Source organism: Pleurodeles waltl, chromosome 1_2 (genome assembly GCF_031143425.1).
Source record: "Pleurodeles waltl isolate 20211129_DDA chromosome 1_2, aPleWal1.hap1.20221129, whole genome shotgun sequence".
NCBI lineage: Eukaryota > Metazoa > Chordata > Amphibia > Caudata > Salamandridae > Pleurodeles > Pleurodeles waltl.
In genome coordinates, this window is record NC_090437.1 from 1,022,252,411 (window position 1) to 1,022,273,412 (window position 21,002).

The 21,002-nt window shown below is 44.0% G+C and overlaps 1 protein-coding gene across 1 annotated transcript in view; it reads left to right on the forward strand.

Moving 5' to 3' along the window:
- The window catches only part of PDS5A (PDS5 cohesin associated factor A), an 831,005-nt gene that overhangs the window by 279,735 nt on the left and 530,268 nt on the right, over nt 1-21,002 (forward strand). Inside the window, exon 18 of the mRNA XM_069202018.1 lies at nt 11,036-11,141. Coding sequence (XP_069058119.1) covers nt 11,036-11,141 — 106 coding nt within the window. The remainder of the gene's footprint in view (nt 1-11,035; nt 11,142-21,002) is intronic.

Consider the following 21,002-nt stretch of genomic DNA (forward strand, 5'->3'; position numbering starts at 1 on the left):
TCACTTTCATATGGTGACATTACAGGACGTAATCCCATTGCTCAAACAACAAGACTACATGACAGCACTAGACCTAAAGGATGCATACTTCCATATACCGATACATCCTTCACACAGAAAGTACCTAAGGTTTGTATTCCAAGGGGTACATGACCAATTCAAAGTGTTGCCATTTGGGATAACAACTGCGCCAAGAGTTTTTACAAAATGCCTGGCAGTAGTAGCTGCGCATATCAGAAGACAACAAATACACGTGTTCCCGTACCTAGACGATTGGTTAATCAAAACCAACACGCAAGAACGGTGTTCACAACACACAAAGTATGTCATCGAAACCCTCCACAAACTAGGTTTCTCACTCAACTACACAGTCACACCTTCAGCTGTGTCAAACACAGCAATAGTTAGGGGCGACAATCAACACAACAAAAGGGGTTGCCACTCCAAGTCCTAAAGGGTACAAGCATTTCACAATGTAATACAGGCCATGTATCCAAAAGAAAGAATCCAGGTCAAGATGGTGTTGAAACTACTAGGCATGATGTCCTCATGCATAGCCATTGTCCCAAACGCCAGATTGCACATGCGGCCCTTACAACAGTGCCTAGCATCACAATGGTCACAGGCACAGGGTCAACTTCTAGATCTAGTGTTGATAGACCGCCAAACATACACCTCGCTTCTATGGTGGAACAATATAAATTTAAACCAAGGGCGGCCTTTCCAAGACCCAGTGCCTCAATACGTAATAACTACAGATGCCTCCATGATAGGGTGGGGAGCACACCTCAATCAACACAGCATCCAGGGACAATGGGACACTCAGCTAAGACAGTTTCACATAAATCACTTAGAACTACTGGCAGTATTTCTAGCGTTGAAAGCATTTCAACCCATAATAAGCCACAAACACATCCTTGTCAAAACAGACAACATGACAACGATGTATTATCTGAACAAACAGGGGGGAACACACTCAACACAGTTGTGTCTCCTGGCACAGAGAATATGGCATTGGGCGATTCACAACCACATTCGCCTAATAGCACAGTTTATTCCAGGGATTCAGAATCAGTTAGCAGACAGTCTTTCTCGGGATCACCAACAGATCCACGAATGGGAGATTCACCCCCAAATACTAAACACTTACTTCCAAAGATGGGGCACCCCACAAATAGACCTATTTGCAACAAAAGAAAACTCAAAATGCCAAAACTTTGAATCCAGATACCCACAGGATCAGTCTCAGGGCAATGCGTTATGGATGAGTTGGTCAGGGATATTTGCATACGCTTTTCCCCCTCTCCCACTCCTTCCATATCTAGTAAACAAATTGAGTCAAAACAAACTCATACTAATAGCACCAACTTGGGCAAGACAACCTTGGTACACAACACTACTAGACCTCTCAGTAGTGCCTCATGTCAAACTACCAAACAGACCAGATCTGTTAACTCAACACAAACAACAGATCAGGCACCCAAATCCACATTCGCTGAATCTAGCAATTTGGCTCCTGAAATCTTAGAATTCGGACACTTAGACCTTACACAGGAATGTATGGAGGTCATAAAACAAGCTAGGAAACCAACCACTAGACATTGCTATGCAAATAAGTGGAAAAGATTTGTTTATTATTCTCATATTAATCAAATCCAGCCATTACACGCATCTGCTAAAGACATTGTAAGCTACTTACTACATTTGCAAAAGTCAAAGCTAGCTTTTTCATCCATTAAAATACATCTTACCGCAATTTCAGCTTATCTGCAATTTACGCACTCAACTTCATTATTTAGGATACCACTTATAAATAAGTTTATGGAAGGCCTGAAGAGAATTATACCACCAAGAACACCACCAGTTCCTTCGTGGAACCTCAACATTGTCTTAACTCGACTCATGGGTCCACCTTTCGAACCTATGCACTCATGTGAAATGCAATACTTAACATGGAAAGTTGCATTTCTAATTGCTATCACATCTCTAAGAAGAGTAAGTGAGATACAAGCATTTACCATACAAGAACCATTTATTCAGATACACAAGCCTAAAGTAGTCTTACGAACAAATCCTAAATTCTTACCAAAAGTCATATCACCGTTCCACTTGAATCAAACAGTAGAACTACCAGTGTTCTTCCCACAGCCAGATTCGGTAGCTGAAAGAGCACTACATACATTGGACATCAAAAGAGCGTTAATGTACTACATTGACAGAACAAAACAAATTCGGAAAACAAAACAATTATTTATTGCTTTCCAAAAACCTCATACCGGAAATCCAATTTCAAAACAAGGCATTGCTAGATGGATAGTTAAGTGCATTCAAACTTGTGATCTCAAAGCAAAAAGAGAACTGCCTATTACACCAAAGGCACACTCGACTAGAAAGAAAGGTGCTACCATGGCCTTTCTAGGAAATATTCCAATGACTGAAATATATAAGGCAGCCACATGGTCTACGCCGCATACATTTACCAAACACTACAGCGTGGATGTGTTAACGGCAGAACAAGCCACAGTAGGCCAAGCAGTACTACAAACTTGGTTTCAAACAACTTCAACTCCTACAGGCTGAACCACCGCTTTTGGGGAGATAACTGCTTACTAGTCTATGCACAGCATGTGTATCTGCAGCTACACATGCCATCGAACGGAAAATGTCACTTACCCAGTGTACATCTGTTCGTGGCATTAGTCGCTGCGGATTCACATGCGCCCACCCGCCTCCCCGGGAGCCTGTAGCAGTTTCGAAGTTGATCTTGAACATTTGTAAATATATCACTTTAAACTACATTATGTACATACATATTTACTCCTACCTCACCCTCTGCGGGGAAAACAATCTAAGATGGAGTCGACACCCATGTGCAATGGAGCCGAAATGGGAGGAGTCCCTCGATCTCGTGACTCGAAAAGACTTCTTCGAAGAAAAACAACTTATAACACTCCGAGCCCAACACTAGATGGCGGGATGTGCAAAGCATGTGAATCTGCAGCGACTAATGCCACGAACAGATGTACACTGGGTAAGTGACATTTTCCATATATATATATATATATATATATATATATATATATATATATATATATATATATACCGACATCTAGTGTTGGGCTCAGAGTGTTACAAGTTGTTTTTCTTCGATGAAGTCTTTTCGGAGTCACGGGATCGAGTGACTCCTCTCGGTTCCATTGCGCATGGGCATCATCTTCATTGTTAGATTGTCTTCTTTCCGGGGTCGGGTTCGGACGTGTTTCCTCTCACTCCGAGATTTCAATTCCGAAAACCTCAGAAAACGTTCTTATTCGTCGGTATTGTTTAGATCGCGTTTCCCATCCAGCATCGAACTGGTAGTACTGTTGTAATCTTAATTTTTGCCCTTCGAGGTGCATGCGCCCAACTCTGCCTGTTCGGGCCTACCGCTTGGAAAGCCTGATGGATAGGACTCAATTCCGATTCTTCCATCAGTGCCACACGAAGTACCCCTATACAGACCAGCACTTGGTTTGTAACTTGTACCTTTCTCCAGACCATCATTTCGTTCAAAGAAGACCCTCTGAGATCGCTGAGCTAGAAGGCTCAAAATGGCGTTAAAAAGCGGTGAACATCTCAACGTAGCTGAAGAAGAGCAGGCACAGCCAGCAGTCTGCATCCGAGACACAGATTCTGAACAAGTGTCTGAAGACAGACCCATCACAGCTAGTGAGTATGGGAGTATGTCTGCCTCTACACCCCTGCACAAAAGACAATTAAAGGCCTTGGGTACACCACTGCCGGAAGGCCATGGTTCAGCCCGAAAAAAAGAATGTTGGCGACCGTCCTTCGGGGTTGTCGCCGAAAAAGGCCACTCCTCCGTCTACTTCAGAGTTGAGTAAATCTGTCAAAGGCACAGTTTCGGACTGCAGTGTAAAAAAAAAAAAAAAAGAAAAAGCCCATTCTTCGGAGTTGAACATTCAGCAGTCTGCTTCGGAGCGGAGACCTTCCACTACCTTTTCGGGACCAAAAAAACAACAAACTTCGGAGCCGAGAAAATCCTCATATACAAAGGAACAAGGACTTTCAAAAAAATTGGGAGAATCCCATAAAACCTCTGAGGAAGAGCCTAACATTGAGCCAATCTTACGAATCATGGATGAGAGACAATCTAGAATACACATACATAAAGAGACCGGAAGAATTGTCACTGCACCTCCTTGAAAAACAAAAAAAAGTTGGCTTTCCAAGAGGAACTGGACTCTGTTCAGACACTAGCAAAGGTGCAAAAACCAAAGAAGCCAATACTTCTTCATACTTCTCCTCAAGCTCCACAATTATCTTTCTCACCTCACAACAGCCCACCACCAATGCCTTGTCCCAACACATTCGTTATATTCACAGGGAGGTCCGGCAGACCTATGGGATCTCTATGACCCTGATCCCATCCCAGATGATGACCCAGATACTTACCCATCAAAACCTTCTCCACCAGAAGATACCACTGCATACAACCAAGTCAGATCCAGGGCAGTAGCTTATCATGGGGTAACCATGCATTCAGAGCCATTGGAAGACTATTTCTTATTCAATACACTATCTTCTACACATTCCAAGTACCAGTGTCTCCCAATGTTACCAGGCATGGTTAAACACGCAGATCACATTTTTAGCGAGCCTGTAAAATCCTGGATTATCACATCTAGAATCGATAAAGTATAAGCCTACACCCTCTGACCCAGATTACATTACTCTCCAGGCCCCTCCAGACTCAGTGGCAGTCAGTGCAGCAAGAAAGAGGGCAAATAGCCAGTCTTCAGGAGATGCACCTCCTCCTGATAAGGAGAGCAGAAAATTGACGCAGCAGGGAAAAGAGTTGCTACGCAGGCAGCAAATAAGTGGAAAATTGCAAATTCTCAGGCACTTCTAGCCCGATATGATAGGACCCATTGGGATGAAATGCAGGATATTAAACAGCATCCACCAGAAGAGGGCACAGCAAGTAGTAGAAGAGGGGCAAGTGATTAGCAATAATCAAATAAGGTCTGCCCTTGATGCTGCTGATATAGCTGCAAGGAGCGTAAACACTGCCATCACAATCAGAAGACATGCATGGCTGCACTCCTGGTTTTAAACTAGAAATTCAACAGGCTGTACTTTACATGCCTTTTGATAAAAAGCACCTCTTTGGCCCAGAAGTGAACACCACTATTGGAAAAACTGAGGAAAGACTGCGAAAGCAATGGACGCTTTGTACACCATCTCATATAGAGGTTCATTTCGCAGGCCACAGTTTTGAGGAGGTTTTAAACCACAATCCTCAGAGGCTTCCACCTCCCAAACAAAGCAACCACAACAAACCCAGCATCAATGAGGTGAGTTTAGTGGATCCTATAGAGGTCAATACTTCAGAAATGGAGGTAAATTCCAAACCTCTAAACAAAGAACACAATCTAAACAGTGACTTGCTTCCCTCCCTTCGACTCCACACATCTCCTGTGGGGGGAAGACTACAGCAGTTCCACTCTCATTGGCAAAATATCACCACATCAACTGGGTATTATCAATTATCCGCAATGGCTATTGCCTAGAATTGATATCCACCCCTCCAAACATTCCGCCAGGATATCACAAGTTGTCCCCCGAACATACAGTTCTGTTACAAGAAGTACAATCTCTCCTGTTCAAACAAGCAATAGAATGAGTTCCACAGTCCCAACAAGGAACAGGAGTATACTCAATATACTTCCTAATTCCCAAAGAAGATGGCACCCTCAGGCCCATATTAGACCTCAGGCGACTCAATCTATACATCTTGTCAGAGCATTTTCACATGGTAACTGCAAGATGTTATTCCACTACTGCAAAAACAAGACTTAGACTGCTTTAGACCTCAAGGATGCAAATTTCCACATACCCATCCACCCAGCACACAGAAAATGCCTCAGGTTTTCCATAACAGGAAAACACTACCAGTTCAAAGTGTTGCCATTTGGCATAACAGGTCCAAGGGTGTTCCCAAAGTGTCTAGCAGCAGTAGGGGCATACTTAAGAAGACAACACATCCATGTCTTTCCATATCTAGACGATTGGCTAATAAAATCAAGTAATCTCATACAATGCCAAAAACATACTCGTTATGTGATATAAACTCTGCACACACTAGGGTTTTCAATAAACAACCAAAAGTCACACCTTCAACCAGCACAAGTACAAACGTACATAGGTGCTATCCTAAATACTCAACTAGCTCTAGCGCATCTAAATATCCAAAGGATACAAGCTTTCCAAAATGTAATACCACTCATACAGCCAAATCAACAATACACTAAGATTTATCATGAAGATTCCAGGAATGATGGCATCTTGCATAGCAATAGTCCCACATGCAAGATTAAACATGAGGCCCTTACAACAGTGCCTTTCACAATATATATATGTAAATATGTGTATGTTTTTATATATGGAAGTGTATGTAGGTGTGTATATATGTAAGTCAGGCGAAGAAGGTGGCGGATGCCAGAGTGCGCTTGCACATCGGCAAAGCGTATGTCAATAGTGAAATCCGAGCGAAGTCAAAAAATTTAAACAATATGGTGTTGGGTGCCAGGCTAGCCCTAACACCTGCCACCACAGGTGTCGGAGGACCACTCACTGAAGAGTGGGTGGTTGCCTAAATATTGAAAGAAGAGTGGCCAGGGCAAACCAATAGCATGAATCCTGATCCTGATAATGTTCAAGAATAAATAGAAGGTTCGTTCTTGGAAGATGATGTGTAGATATTTATTATAAGTGCAGGTAGAAAGTAGAAATCTCAATCAAAAGACTGCGTTGTACAAAATGACCATGTGTCCAGAGCAGCCAGATGGTGATAAATGGTCAGAGTTACAATAGGATGTTCGAATGTAACAATAAGTCCATACAGCAAAACAGCCAACACGTGTTTCGTCTTCAAGACTTTGTCAAGGCTGTGGAAACATAGATGAAAAATACATACATGTCGGTATAGTATAATTGCACAAGGTGACTTCACAACGTCTAAAATTCTTTGTACAGAGGTAAAGAGAACAATCCGAGCGAAGGTGCAATAGAATTGTGTGAATTAAGTGCAGGGATGCGTATAGTTAATGTGACGACCAGAATGTAGTGTGAATGCCTCAATAGGTCTTATAGGCAACTAATTGAATCACGTTCCAGAAGAAAAAGGCAATCAAGTCAGTCTAGAGTGGAATAAAACGGCACCATCATGCAAGGTGAGATTGTCATAAACGTGTCTACACAGTGTGATACAGTACATGTGCTTTAAATTTTTTAGAAAACATTGAATCTTAGTGGTGAAGAAACAAGGGGGGATGCAAAGTGTGTTGTGATGTGGATAGAAGATCTATAAATAGTGTGAAGGAAAAAGAGTAAAGAAAGAAGTAAGAAGTAATTGAAAGGGGGTAAGGCACCTTCAGATGTATATAAAACATTATATGTAAACACGAAAGGTACATAGATCAAGCTGCTGGTAGTCATGAGTCCTTGGGAGAAATCAAATAGTATAGGCAAATGATAGCCATGATAAGACTGGAGTATAAAACAACAAAAAATACAATTTAATGTAAAGCAGGTGTTATGCAGAAAGCTACTTGATTTTAAAGCTACATACGGAGTAAATAATCTGGTATGCCAAGTTCTACATTGTCGCTGGAGCGACGCCCCGTCACTAGCTTTTCCAAGGTTGCTGTGATTTTACATGTGTAATATTCTTTTCACTTTCTAGAAAAACTCGAAAAGTGAAGATGGAGCCTATCAAATTAGAAAGGTTTTCTCACAACGCAATTAAAACTTCTAAAGGAACGTGCCATGCCCCCTAATGCCACTTTAACCGCTTATAAAAACCAAAATCTCGATCAGAAAAAATGTCATTCTAAAACTAGAGAACTTTTTATCACTTAGTCTCTGTCTGTGGTATAACTTTACTTCATGCCATGTTAAGACACACAATCGGAGCATGCTGCGCACTACCAGACTTCTACAGAAATTGAAAGGCTATTCTATTCACACAACGTGGTATGCTTATGTCACATATTTATTTTTTCTAGCCGACACAGATTAGTGAAGCTTTCCTCGTCTGGCTGCCTTGAGTTCACCGTAAGTGGGAGAAAGTAGTGAGACAAGCCAGCAATGCTGGCAGTACCTTACCTCAAGTATTTGTGGAGCGAATAAACCTGTGCCGTGCGCGTCGTACATTCTGGTCGTCACATTAACTATACGCATCCCTGCACTTAATTCACAAAATTCTATTGCACCTTTGCTCGGATTGTTCTCTTTACCTCTGTTCAAAGAATTTTAGACGTTGTGAAGTCACCTTGCGCAATTATACTATACCGACATGTATGTATTTTTCATCTGTTTCCACAGCCTTGACAAAGTCTTGAAGACGAAACACGTGTTGGCTGTTTTGCTGTATAGACTTATTGTTACATTCGAACATCCTATTGTAACTCTGACCATTTATCACCATCTGGCTGCTCTGGACACATTGTCATTTTGTACAACGCAGTCTTTTGATTGAAATTTCTACTTTCTACCTGCACTTATAATAAATATCTACACATCATCTTCCAAGAACGAACTTTCTATTTATTCTAGAACATTATCAGGATCAGGATTCATGCTATTGGTGTGCCCTGGCCACTCTTCTTTCAGTGTGTATATATCTGTAAGTGTGTGTGTGTGTGTGTATATATGTGTGTGTATATATGTATATATGTTCGATGGCATGTTTAGCTGCAGATACACAAGCTATGCATAGTCCTGCCATCTAGTGTTGGGCTCGGAGTGTTACAAGTTGTTTTTCTTCGAAGAAGTGTTTTCGAGTCACGGAATCCTCCTTGTCTTCTGAAATCTACTGTTGGAAAGTGCCCTTTTAGACATGGTCATCCCCACTTTTTGCCCTGGGACTGATGCTTTTTGAGTGAAAGTGCACTGGGTCCCTGTTAACCAGAACCCCAGTGGCAGTGCTCTTTCCCTAAAACCAGGTAACTGTCTAATTGTAACCCAAATCTCAAGTACCTCTGGTACCTAGATCATGGGTAGTAAAGAGGGTCCCTAAGGACTACAGCATGTTTTATGCCACCCTAAGGGACCCACACTTAAATACATACAGACTGCCACTGCAGAATGTATGAAACGGTGCAGACCATTTTGAAAACAAGACATTGCGCACACCATGTGTATAATGTCCACACCCACTGCATATACTAAGTCAGTCACCCCTAGAGCAGGCCTTCGAACTCTAAAGTAGGATGCATTATATTATGCGTCAGGGCCTATCTGCATGAGCAGATAGACCCCTGTGATATCTAGTTCCCTTGCTAGACATTGCAAGTGATCAGGCAGCCATCTTGAGGACATGTACTGGACACTGGTCATTGTGAGTTACCCAGCTACATGGTGGCTGAACTGAAACTAATGATGTTTGGTATCAAACATCTCGTCCTAATAAATCCATATTGATGCCAGTATCAGATTTTATTATGTCATGCGCAAAGAGGGCACTTTAGAGGTTTCCCCTGAAAACCTACTAGTCTTAGTGTGCTGGCTGACTGGTATCGGCCAGCCTGCCACCAAAGAAGAGTTTCTGGCCCCTGCAAGTGGGAGTCCATGCTCTGAGGCCAGAAACCATTCCTCACTTCAAAAGGTTTATCTGCAGTGCACAGGTCCCCCTTTGAGCCCAGCCCTTGCTCCAGTCTATCAGTGGAAGGTAATGAGCTCTTTTCAGTCTCTTCCTTAGGAGAGCCCATCAGTATGTAGATGAATGCAGTTGAGTATCCTGTATTGTGGGTGACTGAAGGAAATGCACAAGTGTAGCTGTCCTTCAACTCAGGCCAGACGTGTATTGGAGACATGCTGTAGGCACACTGAAGCAGTGAGAGCAGAGAAATGCCCAAAAGTGGCATTTATAAAACAGTAATAATAAATCTGCCTTTACCAGTAAAGAGGGATTAGTACTACCAGTCCAGTTATATCAACTATGAAGCAGGTACTCCTTTCCGATCAGTAATTACAGCTTTAAAGTATTTTAAGGAATTCCCAATAGTGGCCTATGAAAGGAGCAGGCCTAGCTTTAATGAAAAACGACTTTGGGAGTTTTTCATTACAAGGAGATGTAAAAATTAATAGCACTTGTCCTGCCTTTTACTTGCGTGGCACCCTACCCTATGAGCAACCTAGGGCCTACGTTAGTGGTGATGTATATCTAAGAAAAGGGCAGTTTATAGCTGAGCAAGAGGTTTTAAAGGCCATGTCGAAGCAGCAGTGAAACTGCACATACAGGCTCTGCAGTGGCAGGCCTGAGAAATGTTTACAGGGCTACTTAAGTGGATTGCACAACCACAGCTGCAGGCCCACTAGTGGCATTTAATTTGCAGGCCCTGGGTGTATGGTATACCCCTTTACAAGAGACTTACAAATAAATTAAATATGCCAATTCTGGACACTCCACTGTTATCATATTAAGGAGAGTAACACATGCACTTTAGCACTGGTTAGCAGTCCTAAGGTCAACAAAGAGATACAGCAACAAAACAGGAGCTAAGACAAAAAGTCTGGGGTAAGACCACCCTAAGGATGCGAGGTCTAACAGAACAGTCATGTATAGTAGTAGATTGTACACAGTAGTTTTATAGAATTTATAGCAAAAAATTAAAGTTGGTCTTTGCAGTGTTACTGTATGATTGCTGAATGATGGCTGCAACATTTTCAAAGTCAGGTTTTAGACTTTGCATTAGAAAACACCACTTTCTTCAAAGTGTTTCAGAAATGGCCTGACAGTACATGTACACTTAATTCTCCCTTGTGTCATGTATAAACTTTTTTAGGGTTACTTGTCTTTTGAAATAGTTGTTCTTAGCTCAATGTTATGATCATATTACTTTGGTAAGCTTTTATTTTGTTCAGTTTATCTACAAAAGGCTGAGTTCCTTATGAAACATTGAATGTCATGAAAGTCTTCAGAGGGCAGTGTTATTTAGTTTGATTGTGATTATTTGTTCTGTCTCTTTTACAGTGCTCTTGTAAAGCTGATGAATAAATCTATAGAAGGAACAGCTGATGATGAAGACGAAGGTGTAAGTCCAGACACTGCTATCCGCTCTGGGCTTGAACTACTAAAGGTAATGTACACATAATTCTGCATTGTCAAATTAACTTTATTTGAAGACCATAACTAAATTTGCCTCATTATTCTTCCTTGTTGAGGTTTTATGCCATTCTTACATCTAATGCCTGGGTTCAGAATTGCTCTTGAATGAAGAACACATGCTTGAGGAGTGATGAGACAAGGGAGACTTTGAAATAGTTTTTTTTCTATCATTTGAAATTCTACAGTGCTTTTTAAGTGTTCATTAGATTCATTTTGTTAACTGTAGTGCACCAAACTATTATAAAGCAACACTAAAATCTTCGTTAAACATGGAAGTGGGACTTAAGGTGAGCAAACTGTTTTAAACGAGTCTCTTTGGCAAACGAAAGTAGTACAAGGCTCAGGCTGAGGGAATTATTACTTCTCCATGGCATGCCAACGTAGGTACTTCGAATGGTAAACTTAATGATGCTCACAACTTTATGCTGTAAATTTCAACTGAATAATCTCCAGTGCCAAAAGAAGTCTGCAGTCAAAAAAAAAAAAAAAACGAAACCCTTGGAAGTATGTATTCCTGTGTTCCTTTTTGGGAGACCGTGTTAGAGTATACATACTTAGAACTCTGAAGGGAGTAGTATTTTAAGTAAGAATGCATTTAAGTCTGTTGAATTTGATTAGAATAATTACATACAGATAGACATTTGTTTCAATGTTACAATACAACTTCAAACGTTGCACCCACTACCCTCCCACACTTTTGCTCCGACTGCATATGCCAATCAATCTTCTAATGTCATCATTATATGTAGCAACCTGTGATACTGTAGCAATGACCTATTATCTCATTCCAGAAGATATGCCTCAAGAGTCTGTTACTAAGACCTCTCTGAGAGATCTCTTTCAGATGTTCGCCTTCATGTTTGATTTGATCAGTGCGCTTAAGCAGCCAGTCATTGAAGCTCAGCCTGCCCTTCCTGCGCCCCAGCAGAGAGCAGTGTTGTTCTTTGCCATCTTTAGCACCAGAAAGGCAAGCATAAGGAGCGGGTCTCCTAGATTTTTAGGTATTTCATGCGTGTCCCCTGTAACCAGTACAACAGGCCCTAGAGATCAGAATGCCCTGTATGTATTCAACAACATCACACATTCCTCTCAGAATGATCCATTTCAGGGCAACTGTAGATCAAGTGTACATTTACCATACTTTGCATCTTTACCAGAAGAGTCAGTGTACATTATGGTAAGTTTGTGCCTATTTGAGACACCTTTCTGGTTTTCTTTCAAAGATTTAGCCACTGGTCATCTGAACCTGGAGCAAATAACTCCACATTCCATCTAGCAGAGCTCCTCCTGCTGTCACCCCGCAGATTACTCAGTGCTGGCCCTTGAGTTGATTTCAGCTTGGCCCTACCAATGTATGAATATCTTTGTGGCCCCAAGCATGGTAGGCTCTTCCTGGGAAAGGTGGAGATACCTTTATCAACTCAAATATGATCCTGAAGAAGTGAGATTTATCTATCACATTTCACACACCACTGTGCCCCTCTCTTATCTGAGATTGCTCTGTGTTCTGGTAGCAGGTTTACCTTGTGATAGCCAGGCTCAGACATAACTGGTAGACCTAGAGATTTTTTTTCTTTCTTCAAAAGGCAAGTATTTGCCTTGACATCATGTTTTGCTCATGTCCATGTTCGTCTTACCATGCTCCAGTTATTGTTTTCTCTACATGCTATTGTTGTTAATAAGCTGCCAGTGATAGAGCTGCAGACACTCTTATCTTGGCAGGGGTCTAACACTCAGATCAGCGTACCAATATACAATGTATATTAGGTTTGTGCTGCAGGAAACTACAATTGAAAATAAGATGCAGATAGGCTACCCCTGTAGTGCGGTTGTATGATCTCTTCTGAGGACACTTTGAACTGCCCACTACCCATATCAGCCTTGGTCAAATGCCTCTTAGTTATGTGCAAACAGGGAATTCTGAAGCACTACTGTGATACTGGCAAATAAGTATTACAATTTAGACATCACCACAAATTCAGCATGGATATTCTCTCTATGCTTGTTAGGTGCACTTTAATCCACACTTGTACTGATCTAACTATCCCAATGCCACCCAATAATTTGAGTGAGCAAGTGTACGTTAAGACTGACATTTAATGGCTGAATGTTTGATTTGATCTATATTCCAACAAGGCCCACATCATGGCCACCACTTCTGACTGCTATCAGTTAAGGGCATGAGCTCAGGTTTAGTGCAATTATCCTGAACCCCAACAGGTCAACATACATCATAATATCACATACATTTGTTGGGAGATCCACTATCTGGTCTCTAACAAGTACACGAATGTTATACACATACACATCAATATTGGCATGGCATTGAAGTAGCTCAATCTGGGAGGATGCCTTTCTCTCAAGAAACAATCCAGTGACTGAACTGCCAGGGACGAAAATAGGAAACATTGGCACTTCTCTCTTGTGCCTTGTTCCAACTAAAAATAATAAGTTGTACTTGGATTCATACGGATGCAGTGTAGCAGCTCGTGCAGAATAGAGTAACCTTACCAATACAAAGAAAGTATTTTCCTCTTTATTCTACTGATCCTGGAGGATTCCATAAGGGGCGGCCATTCAGCAGATCCACCTGATGTACAGTGGCAAACACGTGGCCGAAAATATTAGACTTGGCTTTACTGGGGATGAACCCTGTTGGATCTGGAAGAACCAGCAGGGGCTTCATGTGGTGGGGAGTGAAATATCAGTGACTAGAGAAGCAACTATGTATAATCGAAATTTATTGGAGGGGCCAAAAAGACTGCAATGATAATCTACTTTCCTGGATTAATCAGTGGATAATCAATGCTTCTCTGTTCCCTTTGGGTAGTGCCTTGTCAAATAAAAGCGAGTTACAATGCGATCAGCTTCTTGAATGCCTTGTAAAATTGTCATGTCAGACCATTTGGCCTTTAGGGCCTTTGAACTTGCACAACCCCTGGTTACCTTTTTCATTTCCTCCACCAACAGTGGCTGGCTCGTTTGTTCCCCGAGTGCTCACTCAATCCACAACAATGCCACCAAGAAGCAATTGCTGTTTGACAAACAAAGCATTTGTCTGAGCAGAATATACATCTGTATAGTAGGAAATATTCTCTGTATTCATATACTGGTCTCTAGTAATGAGCTTGCCTCCTGTTTCTCGCCCCAGTTGTAGTTGCAGATCCATGTGCCAAGCTTAGAAAGTCCTGCTAGCCTCTTCTTACATGTACACATAGCATCTCTACGTTCCAAAAGATTGACTTCTATTATATGCAGTGCTCCTGCATTTCTTTAAGCCCCACTCTTGTCGAAGGTTTTATCATTGCCGAAGTATTCATATTGTGCTTTCCACGTTGGACCAGTGCTTCTGCATGGTATTAAGGGCACAATTTTCCTTACTGTCATATACACCCTGGCAATGCACTTTAAAGATACTCCACAGCGAACAGTACTCTTGTAATGTACCAACATTCCTCTTGAAATACTCTTGTGGTCATGAATCTCAGTACAGAAAACTGTGTCCATCAGTGAAGAGGTCTTAAATTTCCACTATCTCCGATTACAACGTCCACTATGCAGACACTGCTTAACCAGTATTGGAGAGCATAGTGTTTGATGGCATGTGTGGCTCTCGTTAATGTGCTTTGTATAAATCCACCATTTAGTGTTTGGTCCGGTGTATTACAAGTTGTTTTTGTTTGTAGCATCTTTTTAAGTCACTGGATCGAGCGGCTACTCCTCTCGGTGATATTGCACATGGGCATCGAGTCCTTTGTTAGATTGTTTTCTCACAGCCCTTTGGGTTCGGACATGTGTTCCTCTCACTTTGATTTCTTTCGGCACGGTCCATGCTGAACCTTTTTTTTTTTGTCTTTCCATCAGCGGCGGTATTGTACCTCGATTGTGTTTTCTCTCTATTGCTTTGTTGGTCCAAATTTCAGCTCCAGGAGCTGACTCACCACCCTTCAGGGCGTCCTCGTCCATCTTGGGCCTACTCCTCCACGTCGAGTCAGACTATGCAGGGCTAATGGAATATACTCCATCTAGGTTTTACCCTCAAAGCCACTCTAAATGTCCCCACAACGACCAACATCTGGTGTTATTTGTGTCTCTTCTGGAACACAACAAACAGAGTTGTGAAGACTGCCATTCCTTTCTGTCAAAAAAGACACTCTGGGACAGACGAGCTCCTCAGTTGGAAATGACGTCCAAAACTCCAGACTGATAACTTTGGGGAAGAACACGCACAGGAGGAGCCACGCCCAGAGAAGGCCTTCTCCGTTGAGGCCTCTCAATGTCGGATTGTCCATCTGACTCAGTCAACCAGTGACGTCGGTGCAACCAGTGAGTAGAAAAACCCCTACTCTCTAAACCAAGACTTTGGAAAAAGCCCCACAAATAGGTCACTGGACCACTACTGTCTTCAGGCCATCGTTGGATCCGAAAATCGCCTTTGGATGCCCCATTTCCTGGCCTGGCACAGAAGATAGCCAAGACTAAGTAATCTTCGGCATCTACCTCCAGCTCAGTCGGTTCACATATAGCTTTGGGATGGAATCGACCAGAGTGCTACGGAACCTACCAAGAAAGCCTTGATATCTGCTTCGGAGCCCACCCCTTCGCGTCGACCGAAGTCTTAAGTACCGAAAATTTCAGAACACAAGCCTGTGCCTCATAAGGAGTCTAGTCCCTCTTCTATCACTCCTTCACCAGTTGACCCAATGTTAGAGGTCAATGATGCTCGTCAGCTCCACATTCTAAAAGAAACTGGAAGAATCATTGCTTCCCCCTTGTTCCATTAAAGAGGAAGTTAACATTTGAAGAGGCCTTGAACATTTCTCCATCCCCCAAAAAATGGCCTGTAGGAAAGTGCCCCTTTTGGTTACTCGATTTGGTATCAAACTTCTCAGCTCAATAGACCCACAATGATGCTAGTGTTGGATTTATTATAAAATGCACGGAGAGGGCATCTTATAGATGCCCCCTGAAAGGCACGCAAATCTATAGTGTGTGGCTGACCTGTATATGCCAGCCTGCCTCTACCAGGCAAGTTTCTGACCCCATGGGGTGGGAGCCTTTGTGCTCTCAGGAGTCAGGGACAAAACCTGCTCTGGGTGGAGGTGCTTTACACCTTCTCCCCTTGCAGGAACAATACTTGGCTGTGAGGCTTATAGGCTCCTGCCTTTGGTTTTGCCACCTCAGGGGACTCCCCCACACACACACACACACAATTTGTGGTGCCAGGTCCGGCAGGAAAATTAGTAAACAGCAGGAGGAGTGTCCACCCCAGCTGGGCACACCCTTTGGGTGCCCAGAGCTGAGGTGAACCCCACCTGGCAGAATCCTCCTCCTTGTTTTGGAGGAAGATAGCCAGTAAGGTTAGCAGTGTGCCCCCACTCCCCAAAGGGAGTGAGCACAGGAAGGATGTAGCCACCATCCGGGTCGGTATTAGGGGCACCCCTGAACCTTGCTGTTCAGATTCCCTGCGACCTGAAAGGAGGACTGAAGAGCTGCACCAGCAGTGAAGACTCCAGACAACAACTGACATGGCCCCAGCCCTACCGGCTTGTCTATAGCTTTAAGACTCCTTCTACAAAAAAGGTGCCGCATCCTGCAGGACCAGTGACCTCTACAAACCCAGAGAGGAATTCCTGCTTTCCCAAGGACCAAGATCTCCTGAGGACAATGGCACGTCCATAAAGAAACCTCCAAGAAAGACTCCAGACCCGCCCCGATCGATGAGTCCTGCCCACTCTTCACCCAAGGCCCACAGCCCAATTCCAGGTGGCCCACCGGTCCAGAGAAGGTCCCCAGGTGATTCTGACCTCATGTCCACAATGGGGTGACCACTGCTGACCAACACGATGCCTGCAGCCTAAATCCAGAGGACCCCTGTGACCGGCTCTGGTGATGATTTCCTGATGCCTAAAGTTACCCCTAAACCCGCAGCCCTCTCGTCTTTGGGGAACCCAACGGATGGACCAGCAACGTCCAGTGGCCTCTCTACTTACTTGTCTAGCCATTGGTCTTCTTCAGTCGACTCCGCGGACCAAGCCTGCAGTCTCTTTGTGACCTCAGGGGTTACTCCATTGAAAAGCATTGCACCCAACTGCCCCTGTGCCTCTGAGGGTGTGTTTAATGCCGACATGTGCACCTTCCCCACCCCAAAATGGTGCAGATCTAAACATAAGTGCCCCCCAGTCTCCATAGGATTCCAGTGGGCGACTGACACCAACTTTGATCTCTGCACCCGGCCGGCCCCATGTTATTGGTGGTGCACTGTTCGTGTCTTCCTAAACTTTACCCTACTGTACCTGTACTCCTCAAGACTGGGATCGTAAGTTGAGTACTTACCTGCAAATTGTGTTGTTACTTTATCGCCTCTAGGACTGCATTCTATGAAAATTGCACTGTCTACTTTTAAAATTGAAAAGTTTTATTTAACTGAAAACTGTTTTGTCTGTGAATTCCGAACAAAGTGCCTTTGGTTCTTGAAAGTGATACATTGTTGAAACTGTACTTACCTGCAACAAAGATCTTTTGCGTTCTAGAAATAAAGTAACAGAATATGTTTTCGATATATGAACATTGGCCTGGAGTTAGTCTTGAGTGTGTGCCTCTTTTCTTGACTGTGTGTGTACAACAAATACTTAGCACTACACTTATAAGCCTAACTGCTCGACCACACTACCACAAAAGAGAACATTAGTATTATTTACTGTAGGAAAATAGCTCCCTGTTGCAGTTACACCCTCACCCCGCCCTTTCCCCACACACACACACACACACACGTTTGCCTGATATTGATGCGGACTTGACTGAGAAGTGTGCTAAGACCTTGCTAACCAGGCCCCAGCATCAGTGTTCTTTCACTAAAAATGTACCATTGTTTCCACAATTGGCACACCCCTGGCACACACCTAGGGGCCTGTGACCAGGGAAGGTCCCTAAGGGCTGCAGCATGTGTTGTGCCACCCTAAGGGACCCCTCCGCTAATACATGCACACTGCCTTTGCCTTTTTCTCCCCACCAACACACACAGTCTGCAAAGTCGACATTGCATCCCCCTCAGGATGCAATGCCTACAAAATACTACCTGTGGCATAGGTAAGCCACCTCTCTAGCAGGCCTTACAGCCCTAAGACATGGTGCACTATACCACAGGTGAGGGCATAGCTGCATGAGCAATATGCCCCTACAGTGTTTAAGTCAATTCTTAGACATTGTAAGTACAGTGTGACCATATTAAGTATATGTTCTGGGAGTTTGTCAAAACGAACTTCACAGTTCCATAATGGCTACACTGAACACTGGGACGTTTGGTATCAAACTTCTCAGAATAATAAATCCACACTGATGCCAGTGCTGGATTTATTAAAAAAATGCCCGCAGAGGACATCTTAGAGATGCCCCGGGTATTTTACCCAGTCGTTTAGTGCAGGACTGACTGGTCTGTAGTTTCTGACCCCCTGGGATGAGAGCTTTTATACTGTCTGGGGCCAGAAACAAAGCCTGCACTGGGTGGAGGTGCTTCACACCTCCCCCCTGCAGGAACTGTAACACCTAGCAGTGAGCCTCAAAGGCTCAGGCTTTGTGTTGCAGTGCCCCAGGGCAATCCAGCTAGTGGAGATGCCCCCCCCACTACAGACACAGCCCCCACTTTTGGTGGCAATGAGAAAAAAAGGAGTCACCCTCCAGCCAGAACAGTCCCTAAGGTGTCCTGAGCTGAGGTGACCCCTTTAGAGGATTCCCCCAATAGGTTTATGGATGTGCCCCTCCTCCCCTCAGGGAGGAGGCACAAAGAGGGTATAGCCACCCTATAGGACAGTAGCCATTGGCTTCTGCCCTCCTGACCAAACACACCCCTAAATTTGGTATTTAGGAGCAACCCAGGAAATCGGATTCCTGCAACCTAGACAAAGGACTGCTGACCTGAAAGCCCTGCAGAGATGACTGGGACGACAACTGACTTGGCCTCAGCCCTACCGGCCTGTCTCCAGACTCAAAGAACCTGCACAGCGACGCATCCGACAGGGACCAGTGACCTCTGAAGCCTCAGAGGACTGCCCTAAACCGAAGGACCAAGAAACTCCAGAGAACAGTGGCACTGTTCACCCATAGCAACATTTTTGCAACTTTGAAGCAACTTTTTAAAGAACTCTTCCCGCCGGAAGCGTGAGACTTCACCCTCTACACCCAACTCCCCAGGCTCGAGATCCAGAGAACCAACACTGCAGAGAGGACTCCCAGACGACTTCGACCTCGTGAGTAACCTGAGACGACGACAATCCCCCCACCCACAGCGACGGATGCAGAGAGGATCCAGAGGCTCCCCCTGACCCCGACTGCCTGGAACAAAGAACCCGACGCCTGGACCAAGCACTGCACCCGCAGCCCCCAGGATCAAAAGGAACCGAACTCCAGTGCAGGAGTGATCATCAGGTGACCCTCTGCCTAGCCCAGTCGGTGGCTGGCCTGAGAAGCTCCCCTGTGCCCTGCCTGCACCGCTAGAGTGACCCCCAGGTCACTCTTTTGATTTCTATTGAAAACCCGACGCCTGCTAAGCACACTGCACCCGGATGCCCCTGTGCCACTGAGGGTGTGTTTTGTGTGCCTCCTTGTGTCTCCCCCCCCCCCCCCCCCCCCCACCCTCCCCCCACCCAGTGCGCTACAAAAACCTCCCCCGGTCTGCCCTCCGAAGACGCAGGTACTTACCTGTTGGCAGACTGGAACCGGAGCACCCCTTTTCTCCATAGGCGCCTATGGGTTTTGGGCCCTCGTTTGACCTCTGCACCTGACCCTGCCCTGTGTTGCTGGTGCAGTGACTTTGGGGTTGCCTAGAAGCCCCAACGGTGGGCTACCTATGCCCAGGAAACTGAACCTGTAAGTGCCTTACTTACCTGAAAAACGAACCAGTACTTAACTCCCCCAGGAACTGCAGCGCCTTGAGACCCATACGAGTGATTAGCACGCTCTATACATTTTTTGATTGATTGATGTTTGCACTGTGTCCACTTTTAAAATAGCTTATTGCGATTTTAACCAACACTGTGTATGTTACTGCTCTAATTCAAAGTTCCTTACTTATCTGTGTGGAGTACTTCGCATTTTATGTATTTACTTCAAATCTTGAATCTTGTGGTTCTAAAATAAACTAAGAGAAGATATTTTTCTATATAAAAACTATTGGCCTGGAGTTAAGTATTTGATTGTGTGTTCCTCATTTGCCTGTGTGTGTACAACAAATGCTTAACACTACCCTCTGATAAGCCTACTGCTCGACCACACTACCACAAAATAGAGCATTAGAATTATCTAATTTTGCCACTATCCACCTCTAAGGGGAACCCTTGGACTCTGTGCACACTATCTCTCACTTTGAGATAGTATATACAGAGCCAACTTCCTACACACACTCACACAGTGAAAACTGTGGTGCGACTATTCGGAATGATGGCATCTTGCATTGTCATTGTACCTTATGCCAGAGTGCACTCGCATCCCCTACAGCAGTCTGTCTTGTCAGTGGTCCGTCGCAGGGTCATCTGGAAGATCTATTGTTGGACTGACAGGCTCACCACTCTCTGCAGTGGTGGAATCCACCATCCTCTTCAAGGGGAGGCACTTTTTAGACCCTGTGACGCCAATCATTGACTACAGATGCATCACCAGGGGTGTGGAATTTATTAAAATATCTACTTGTCCAGGGGACAGGTTGCTTCTCAAATCTACTTGTCCTGTAAAAAGATCTACTTGTCCCTTTGGTGCCATGTAGTGTGGCGACAAATTATGGCAGCAATTAATAGCCTCTCTGATTATGCCAGGGCTACTACCATAGTAGGGCTTGAAT